The following is a 10,805-nucleotide window of genomic DNA, read 5'->3' as shown; positions in this document are numbered from 1 at the left end:
TTGCGATCAATTGCGTCAATCTAATAAGTTTGTCGGTTTCCCCATCAGTAATATTTGGGGCTCAAATTTTGAAAAAATAAACTAACATTTCGAAGAACTATAACTAAAAGAAAATGATAAAAGAGCCCAAATATTTTCTGCTCAAACTTTGAATGCATATCTCTTCTCTAAAGAAATATAACTGTGACATTACTTCTCTGCTAAAAAAAAAAAAAATCCTAAACTTTGATTTTTGATTCAAATCGAATTATCAGTTTTGGCCCCAAATTTCAGTTATTTGTATTAGATATGAATGAAAAGTATAGGACGTAAAATGTAGCTTGAAATTTATTGAAAGCAATGTTTTTACGAGTCATTCTTAGCTCAATTATAAAATGTATCGCAACTGCCAGCAAAAGCTAAAAGTGAGTAAAATATCCAACTGTTATTTACTCTGAGTGAATTAAACTAACGAAGGAGGTTATCTAAGCCTCCCCCTCCGATTTACATGAAACTTGGAAGGTGTATAGAGGGGCCCAAAGGAAGAAATACGTGTTTCTTTGTTTCAGCTAAAAAACTGTTTTAGGGGGCAAAACCCCCCTCAAATGTCAAGATAAGGACAAATTGACGTGGGGATCTGACCCCTGTGTTCCCCTCTGATTTCCATGAAATTTGGCAGGTGTATAGAGGGACCCTATGCCCCCTGTTTCTTCCTATGCCATATTTACGTGGTTTCGGGTCAGATCCACACTTCAATTTCTCCTCATCTTGACATTTGAGAGGGGGGGGGGGTTGCCCCCTAAAACAGTTTTTTAGCTGAAACACAAAAACACGTACTTCTTCCTTTGAGGCCCTCTATACACCGGCCAAGATTCATGGAAATCGGAGGCGACACAGGGGTCAGATCCCCGCGTCAATTTGTCCTAATGTTGACATTTGAGGGGGGATTGCCCCCTAAAACCGGTTTTTAGCCGAAACAAAAATAACACGTATTTCTTCCTTTGGGCCTTCTATACACCTGCCAAGTTTCCGTGAAATCGGCGGGGGGGGACACTTGGATAACCTCCCTTGTAAGTGATGTCATTAGTAACCTCACGCAGCAAAGAATTATCACAGTACCAACTTCAAGATAGTTGCTTTGCTTCTGGCAACGCTGCTCCATAGCCTTGAAAATGGTCCGAATTGTCAAGGTCGGGAACATCAGCTTTGAAACAACTCCGTAAACATTCAATAGATGGCATTGGCTGTTGTTCGCTCAAGAAACTGGCTATGGAAAATGAGTTGCACAAGACACACTTTCATTGCTTATTAATTGCAGACTTACAAAGCTGTTATTCCTTCATAATGAAGATTGTAAGCTATATTCTGTATGATAAATTTACTTGAGGCTGTGACAGTGGCTTTAGAAACAATTTATGGCCAGTTACCTGCTAAGAAGAATATAAAAGGACACGAAGAGAAAATGAGACACGTAATAACTGCAAGTATATTTTATTCTTCAACATCTTGATACGGTAATTTATAATACAAAGTCTTCAAATATCATTAAAACCAGATTAATCTATTCTACAAAAAGTATGTTTGAAGCAATACGCTAAGAGTCAAAGTCTGTCTGACAATTGAAACTTCAATGGGCCATCTGGTGTGTACATTGGATGAATTTTGTATTCCAGTTTTCCGTGCTGGTATTCGATTCTGAAAGATTGGATTATCTGTTGGTGAGAAAATAATCATACGTAAATACACTGGAATTCAACTTTAGGATATCGTAAGCTTCGTAATTTATTATAGTAAGGTTAAAACTTAGAATTATTCTACCCATTTAAGAATAGCAGCGTTTAACATTACTATTGTGGCCAGGACGTTTAGGTGAATGAATATGTTTGTTGTTTTTTAGTTAGAAACTGTGATTACGATAATTAAACAAAAAAATGGCAAGTTGTATTTCACAAAAAGGCAAATAGTCGTAAGTAGATTACTGTACGGTTAAACCTAATCTTATATGTTTAGCTTTTGCATTTTACCTAATTATAAACCGCGTTTGGTCCAAACTGTTATCTTTCCCGCGTTATTAATCTCTGCAGTTTCTGTGCCAATCAGAAACTGGGAAAATTTCGTCAGCGGAACAGCGAGGAGTGAATGCAAGCCAGTGAAGTAATGCTTTCGCACATGTTGTTGCCGCTTTGTAGTTTTTTTCACTATTTTAGTGTCTTATTATAGAAATTCGTTTTGAACAGTTGGCATGTTAGTGGTTGTGCTGTTACGTACGTTTATGCATACCTGTGTGGTGTAGCTTTTCCGTAACGGGCCTTCACAGCAAGGTGGCATTGACAGACGGCGATAACGCCGTGTAGTTCCTGCTAGAAAAGGCAACGTTCTCCAAGCACGAGAATAACTACAGGTTTGGCTAAACGTGGTTTAAGCAACAGGCTTTTGCCCTGCGTAACTTTAGTTTCGTTTCTGTTTCTTTCTAGGTCTTTCACTTTATTTTCTTTACATCTTTATTGCTGTAACTTATCAGTCTCAATCTTCTTCTATCGCTTGCTCTGTTTATTTCCGTCGTTCATTCATTCCATAACTTTCATCCTCGCCCTCCCGTTTCTTTACCTCTTTCTCTTCTATTTCTCTTTCTTTCTTACTCTTTTCGTAACATCTCTGGCTGTCTTGCATTGGCAGCTTTGGAGCGAGTCGTAAGTCCCGGAGCAGCCAATCAACAAACGAGCCGCTGGCGTCATCTCTACCCAGAACCTATAGCTATCCCTGTTGCTCAGGCTCTGGACTGTTGGTAGGCTCACTAACTTGACTCATGCTGTCAGCTAAAGTTAATCTGACTACTTTTCTTTCTGCTTCTCTCTTCCGCCTCTGTATTTCCTTTTCTTTCTCCCTCCTTCCTTTATCACATTTTCTTTCTCCTATTCTTTTTTCTTTAATAGTTTTTTACTTTCTTTACATCCCTATTTCTCCCTCTTTCTATATCATGTTTTTCTTTGTCCGTTTTTATCCGCTTCTATTATTTCCTGTCTCTCTCTCTCCTTATTTCCGTCCATTCTTTCTCTTAATCCCTCCAAGCGTAACAATATCTCTTCGTTTAATGATCCTCAAGGTTCCTCATAGGCAATTTTGGGGCTGTAGCCCACCCTTGCCCACCCAGTGGCTACGTCCTTGCACATGAGGGTCTCCGTAACAGTGTCTTCTCAATCCATCTGCAAGTGTAATTACAACTATATACTATTATTACAATTATATTCATCTGGCTTACCCTTGCGATGATGGTTTGTATTTCGAGATCAGCAAATCGCCTTCCTAGACACATCCTGCGGCCGTATCCGAAGGGGAGGGACACAAATGGATGGATTTTCTTCTGAAGGTGGGGGCAAGATGCGACACCCTGCGTTTGTCCAGGTTTCAACCACCTCTCAGGGGAGAACTGGTCAGGTTCGGAAACATATTTTTCTAAATTGCTTATCACATAGTGTGGGAAGACCACCTGGGTCTGGAAATATACGAAAACAATGAAAGAAAGAGAGAAATATAGATATTAACATTTAAATAAATAGATAATAAAGGATATAATTAAGACATTAATAAACAAATAGGAAGAAAGCAGAAAAGGAAGGAAATAATGAAGTACATAAGAAAATTAAAGACAAAAAGAATGAAGTAAAAATTTGGAGTTGCTTTGGTATATAGCGTGATTTGCTCCATGGGTACTAATCACGCACATCCACAGTCTATTAGTTAGTCAGACTACACTCCCTGGTTCGAATCCCGACCTGAGCATGGGTGTTCTTTGTGAGTGTCCCTTCATCAATTTCATCATATCATCACTCATCCTCATCTTCGCAATTAGCCGAAAGTAGCAGACAAGCAAAATAAAATAAGCGAATCAATCAATCAACTTCTGTAGTGTCCTAACCTATACATACATATAGCTAGAGTAAGGTGGGGTAAGACTGCGCGACGGGTAAGACTGTGCACCACGGCCCCACCGTTACTTCGTCCAAGATGGTAGCTAGCTGTGGACAGTGGTGAAGATACGTTTGAGATTCGTTGTGCTGAGAGAGGTAAGTGAAAAGATTTTGAGGGTGTTTGCTATTTATTTTGGTACTTCGTGTTTTGAGTACTACGTCACTGTGAATGTATACAATATTACGATGTTGATGGATAGAAGAAGCTGTGTTAATGCCGAGTCCACCTGCGTATTAGTTTCCATTGCTTTGTGCAATGGCTGGGCAGCATCACGTGATTTGCAGCATGCAGCACGGTGCACGACTGCGCACGTGCGCAGTTTTACCCCACAAGTGTGTGGCTTGCAGGTGCAAGTGTGTGGCCTGCAAGGCCCAGCCATTAGATAGATCATTTTTTGGTCCACTGAAGTCGTTTTATTCATATGAGTGTGATAAGTAGATGACTAACTATCCGGGTCGCCCAATCACAGTTTTCGAAGTGGCATCCATTTTTACAAAGGCATACGAGGGTCACTATTTATATTTTGAGCCTTGGCAACACTGATTGAAGTTAGGCGCGATTTGACGTTTGCACGGAATCGTCTGGCATTATTGACCATAACGTACTTCAAATGTTTAGTCAATAGCTTCATTTGTGTTGTTTATGTTACCTTGGAGATTGCGCGACAACAATAAAATGGAATTAACTCGTGAACATTTTCGTCCGATGATTTTTTACGATTTTCGACGTGGATTATCAAGACAAGAGTGCATCGATCAAATTACTTCCACATTTGGCGATGAATCCCCATCCTTTGCCACTGTGAAACGCTGGTATAACGAATTTAATCTTGGCCGCCATTCGCGAAGGTCGTCCAAAATCAGTTGTTGTTCAAGAAAACATTGATGCTGTGCAAAACCTAATACTGCAAGATCGTCATGTGACATACTGTGAGATTGAGGCAACCATAGGCATTAGTTCCACCAACATATATAAAATATTACATGATCATTTAGCTGTGAGAAAGGTATGTTCTCGTTGGATCCCACACAATTTGACAAAAACTCAAAAAGACGCTCGCGTCAATTGGTGCAAACAAATGCTCAATAAATACAATCGTGGTGCTGTTACGTACCCAATAGGACCAAGTAATGTGAATAGTTTGCCAAAGACGAATAGAGATGGCAGCACCAGGCGTACAAGGTTAAGAATTGGCATAATATATGTGAATAACTTTATAAATAAGAACAAAGCAAATTGGAAAGATGAAAATAATAGAATATATTATAAGAAGAAAAAGAATAAATATGAAAGAAGTAAATTAATATATATATATCTTATAAATCAAATCAATTATCACATGTAAGTTAATATGAAAATTAAGGAAGTCAAAGCACTGATACAAGTTTGTGTCTTTGAACAGATATTGCATCTGTTTGGTTGATTTACCATTCCCGTAGCGGAAATTTTGTTTACATCAGTGGCGAGCGCGTTCTGATCGACGCCCCACAGCACTTTTTGGTTGCGCGGTTTAACCGTAGCACCTACTTGGATGCGCATGTCAATCGGCTGCACCAAGTATACACTCTGTTGTACCTAGTTAGTGGTGGCGCGTTCCCATTGCAGCCCCAAGGGAGGATATTAGTATTATCAGAAGAAAGTTGGAAGTCAGGATAGAAGAATATTCAAATATAGAAAATAAATAATAAGAATCATATTGAGATGAAAATTGACTGTAAACAAGAAAATTATAGAAGAAAGTAGCTTCTCATGTAAATATTCTTACTCCATGTATCCTGTGTTTAAATAATATATTCGTTTAAACGTCTCCATTGGAAGGCATCCTGTCTGGTTTCGTTGTCTACAAAGAACCCTACCCTGTAGATAAGCTAGCTGAGTTTTAAGTTTAAGGTTTATGTACCTTTGCACCAAATGAAGGTAGCAGTGCTTCAAAAGACGTATATAAGATTGTAACAGGTGACGAATCATGGATATATGCATATGAGCCGGAACGTAAACAGCAGTCGACCGTATGGGTGTTTCAAGATGAACCCAATCCAACAAAAGTTGTTCGCGCTCGAAGCACATCGAAACAAATGGTCGCCTGTTTTTTCGGGAAAACTGGTCATGTGGCAACTGTGCCTTTAGAGGAACGTAGAACGGTCAACTCTGAATGGTACGCAACAATTTGTTTGCCAGAGGTCTTCGGTCAAATACGGAAAACAAACAAACGCCGTCGGATCATTCTTCACCAAGACAATGCCAGCTGTCACACATCTCGTCTAACAACCGACTTTATGAACAGTCAAAAAATCGAATTGATGGGTCATCCGCCGTACAGTCCTGATTTGGCACCCAATGACTTCTTCTTGTTCCCGAACGTCAAGAATATATTGCGTGGACAACGATTTTCGTCGGCGGAAGACGCCGTTGATGCGTTCAAAAACCATATTATGGAGGTGTCTCAAGAAGATTGGAAAAACTGCTTTGACAAATGGTTCGAACGAATGCAAAAGTGTATTGACCATAAAGGAGAATACTTCGAAAAACAATAAAGCAGTTTTCAATGACAAATTCCTGTTTTTTCATTGTTAGGATCAAAATATAAATAGTGACCCTCGTATGGGAAGGCAGCTACAGTTGGAAATGCCATGAAGAGCTTTGAAGTGACTGGATTATGCCCTTTTAATCAAGACATCTTCACTGAGGACGGGTTTCTTCCCTCTAATGTGACAAATGTATCAGCTCCAACTCAAGGTGAACATTCTTCAACAAGTGGGGTTAACAATACTGGACCATCCACCAATGACGTGCCACAGCAGGCAAATGTGGCTCATGCATCAGCTGAAACTCGAGGTGAGCAGCCTTCAACAAGTGGGGTTAACAATACTGGATCATATGGGCACATTTCCGTTAACCAGATATCACCACTTCCACGTGCAGAGCATATTCAGAACCGCCGACGAAAGCGAAGGCAGTCTCAAGTGTTAACTAGATCTCCATTCAAAGTCAACTTGGTAGCCTCGTTGGCTGAGAAGAGTAAGAAGAAAGTTCAGGGGAAACAGAAACGGAACATCGTTGTTGAAGAAGATGTAGCAAGCAGAAAACGCCAGAAGAAAGAGTACAATTGCCCAGGTTGTAATGAGAAGTACAGCGATCCTCCGGTAGAGGATTGGATCCAGTGTTCCACATGTGACAAGTGGTGGCATGAAAATTGCACCTCGTATGAAACAGGAACCTTTATTTGTGATTTGTGTTAGCGATTTCTAACCCAAGTGAAGGACGGGATTCACTATGCCTACTGTGAGAATGCCACGAGAATGTATCCCATATGATAGAAGAACTTTTTAAGGTGATTTGTGTTTCTTTTTATACAAATGTGACTCTGTGTAGAAAGTGCGCATTCTTACCCGAACTTGATCGCAGTCTTACCCCGCGGTGCGGGTAAGACTACGCATTTGCATGGTCACGGTTTTGTAATTATTTCATGCAGAAATATTGTTCATTCAGCTTTCGGAAATTTACTGTGAGTTAGCAAAGGATAGTGCAATGTGTATTGCTTTTTTCATGTGCGTCTGTAGTTTCATAGCTTGAATATAAAATTATGAACTCAAACTGCGCAGTCTTGTCCCAGCTTACTTTAATATATATATATATATATATATATATATATATATATACCTATATATAACATACATAATATTTCAATTTCGTTATTTTACATCGCTTACCTGCGTATTGCGTTAATCCTGACGATAAGTGTGACGTCACCAGTTAGAGGCTATGACGCAATTTGAAAACTAAATCCTAATAGATCTTCCTTCTGAAGCTGGTTGTCTCTGACAACTAACATTTCATGAAATAATAGATGTTCAATATAGTCAAAATACCAAGAATATGAACTGAAACGTAATGATTGGGGCATTGATTTACTTGAACCTTAGTGACTGCAACCATAGTTCAATGTACTTACCCCTTTCGGTACATGATACCCTGATATGACAGTATCTCTTGTCATGCACCTCCCATTTCCAATCACGACAGGATACATTCTAGAAAGAGATGAAGAAGAAGTGAGTTCACACATAGATACACATCTGTGAGAGATAAGTTCTTACGTTAAATATAGGTAAGAAATTACATATGTTATCATTATCTTCAACACACACAAAATTCTATATCTCGGAAAGTTTATGTTCGTACCGCTCCCCCCACTCGGTGGTCCGTTGTCTGGAGAAAGACTGACAGCCATCACCTGAGTGCCTCACCCACTAAGAGGACCGCTGGAGACAGTACATGGTTTGTTCTCTGCCAACCAGAACTCGCAGTTTCCTTTGAGAGAGGAATTTGAACACTTGTACACCATCTTCCCAGCTAGGGGGAGGGGATGGTAACCGGCAGACAGTTAATCTGATTTATGCGACACCCTGCATTTCTACAGTTCTATTTTTACACTCTATTATGACTTCATGTAGTGAAATGTAACGTGCTACAGCTACAATACTCAAGCACACATAATAACCTTTTATGTAGTTTTGTTGTAAAAAAAAAGTATTCTGCGTAGGATTCATGACAATTTTACATGACATTTTACGCTCCTCTTAGTTTACGTTACATATCTAGGTTATCCCAAGACGTACTGTTATGGCATTCTGACTGTAAGTTACTCTGAAGTAGATGAACAACACCTCACAATATCATTTCTATAGTAATTACTTCCGGATTGTATCCTAATTCCACCCTACTGAGAGAGAGAGACAGAGAGAGAGAGAGAGAGAGTGTTTGTTCCTGCTTCAAATTTGATAATTTTACTGATGAAATGTTGTTACTAGGGTGCAGCACCTTTGCAAAAATAAAGCTGTTTTCATACTGATCGTTTGAGATATGTATTTTAGGACATGAAATCAAGTAAAATGAACACACTTTGTTGCATCTTTTTGCACCTTTTTCGTGAGATTAGCACATTTATCCCCTTTTTAGCCCCTCTTTGATGCTTCAGCGCTCATTCCCTTCCTTTTCTTTTGTGTTTTCTTAAGAACTGGACAGAAAAGTAAATGATTTTCACTCTTATTGAGCAGCTACATAAAATCATATACAGGGTGGCTCAATAAGTCACTTAACACCCCCAGTACAAGGCCACTGCAGCGCGCAACATGGAAATGGTGATGACCAATCGTTATCAGGCCAGGGGGGAACCATATTGACGCCACCCACACGGTCGGCGGCCATCTTGATGTCCGCCATCTTGAATTTAACTTCAGAATTTTAAATGGGAAGGGGGTCGTGCGACATATCAAAATGGGTTAGAATTTCACGAGAAATGCAATGGTGAAGGTTTTTTCGACGTATCTTTAACCAGTAAAAAGTTATGATTGAATTCGTGTACCAATCTGCTCCTTTTCGAGGTGTTAGAAAAATGCCTTAAAATTTGTTTAGCGCTTCGGTAATGCATCGAGATCAAAGTGACGTCTATGGAGAGACGTTCGCATGCCATTGCACATTATTTTAATCGGATACATCCATGAAGAGCTGTGCATTATGAATGGTTGTCGCGAACAATTTACAGTGTGACGCTTCCATTGAATTAAAAGTCCATCACAGTGACAAGGCTAATGTTTATGTTCATAAGGAAGTTCATAAACAGAATATTCGATGATTTTTATCTGATAACACATTTTCGACAGATCAAAGCTGAATGGTTAGTGTTGGTAAGTTAATGGTGTGGCGTGCTGTGTGGAACACGATTGGTTAGTCAATTTTCCATCAACGGAACCTTAAATGCTTAGGGCTACTTGGATTTGTTAAATAAACAGTTTTTTCATCCTTGCTTATGGAAGAAGGTACTTTTTACAGAGTTTTTTCAATAGGGAAGAATACCAGAACACTTATGGGAACGTTATGAACCAGTTTTTGTCCAAAGTTAGTTATCAGATAAAAATCATCGAATATTCTGTTTATGAACTTCCTTATGAACATAAACATTAGCCTTGTCACTGTGAAGGACTTTTAATTCAATGGAAGCGTCACACTGTAAATTGTTCGCGACAACCATTCATAATGCACAGCTCTTCATGGATGTATCCGATTAAAATAATGTGCAATGGCATGCGAACGTCTCTCCATAGACGTCACTTTGATCTCGATACATTACCGAAGAGCTAAACAAATTTTAAGGCATTTTTCTAACACCTCGAAAAGGAGCAGATTGGTACAAGAATTCAGTCATAACTTTTTACTGGTTAAAGATACATCGAAAAAACCTTCACCATTGCATTTCTCGTGAAATTCTAACCCATTTTGATATGTCGCACGACCCCCTTCCCATTTAAAATTCTGAAGTTGAATTCAAGATGGCGGACATCAAGATGGCCGCCGACCGTGTGGGTGGCGTCAATGTGGTTCCCCCTTGGCCAGATAACGATTGGTCATCGCCAATTTCAAATTCCATGCCGCAGTGGCCTTGTACTGAGGGTGTTAAGTGACGTATTGAGCCACCCTGTAGTGTCATTTTGTAGAGCGGAACGAGAGCTGTAAAATGGTATTGCAGCCCCCAATAGGCGTGTTTCACTTACGTCACAAACTGTTGCATTGTGGGATCGAGCAGCCATGATTGAGGCCAGTTCTTTGTATGTATATGGAATTCAAGCGGGTGGGCGGGAGACACTAACACAGGCATTCGTGATTTCGAACAAATGTCCAGATGTAACGAACGCGTGTTGTACATTTCCTTGCAAACAACAAATAAAATTGGCCGCAGACATGCAGGTTGTGTGCATACTGACGTTATATGAAACCATAGGCGTAACTTCGAGGTGGCAAGGGGGGCACTTGCACCCCAAAATTTTCTGGTTTATTAAAGTTTACAAGTTAGGAGGCCT

The 10,805-nt window shown here is 39.7% G+C and overlaps 1 protein-coding gene across 1 annotated transcript in view; it reads right to left on the bottom strand.

The window, feature by feature from the left end:
• Positions 1–1,481: 1,481 nt before the first annotated feature.
• The window catches only part of LOC145989019 (cytochrome P450 CYP12A2-like), an 83,703-nt gene continuing 74,379 nt past the window's right edge, over positions 1,482–10,805 (bottom strand). The window contains exons 16-18 of the mRNA XM_083124319.1: positions 7,901–7,979; positions 3,239–3,472; positions 1,482–1,691 (exon numbers count right to left, since the gene is read on the bottom strand). Coding sequence (XP_082980445.1) covers positions 1,581–1,691; positions 3,239–3,472; positions 7,901–7,979 — 424 coding nt within the window. The 3' untranslated portion in view covers positions 1,482–1,580. The remainder of the gene's footprint in view (positions 1,692–3,238; positions 3,473–7,900; positions 7,980–10,805) is intronic.

The sequence above is a fragment of the Lepisma saccharinum genome, chromosome 6 (genome assembly GCF_977018435.1).
Source record: "Lepisma saccharinum chromosome 6, izLepSacc3.1, whole genome shotgun sequence".
Taxonomy (NCBI): Eukaryota; Metazoa; Arthropoda; class Insecta; order Zygentoma; family Lepismatidae; genus Lepisma; species Lepisma saccharinum.
Note: the sequence above shows the minus strand (reverse complement) of the source record. Positions and strands in the feature narration are given on the sequence as shown.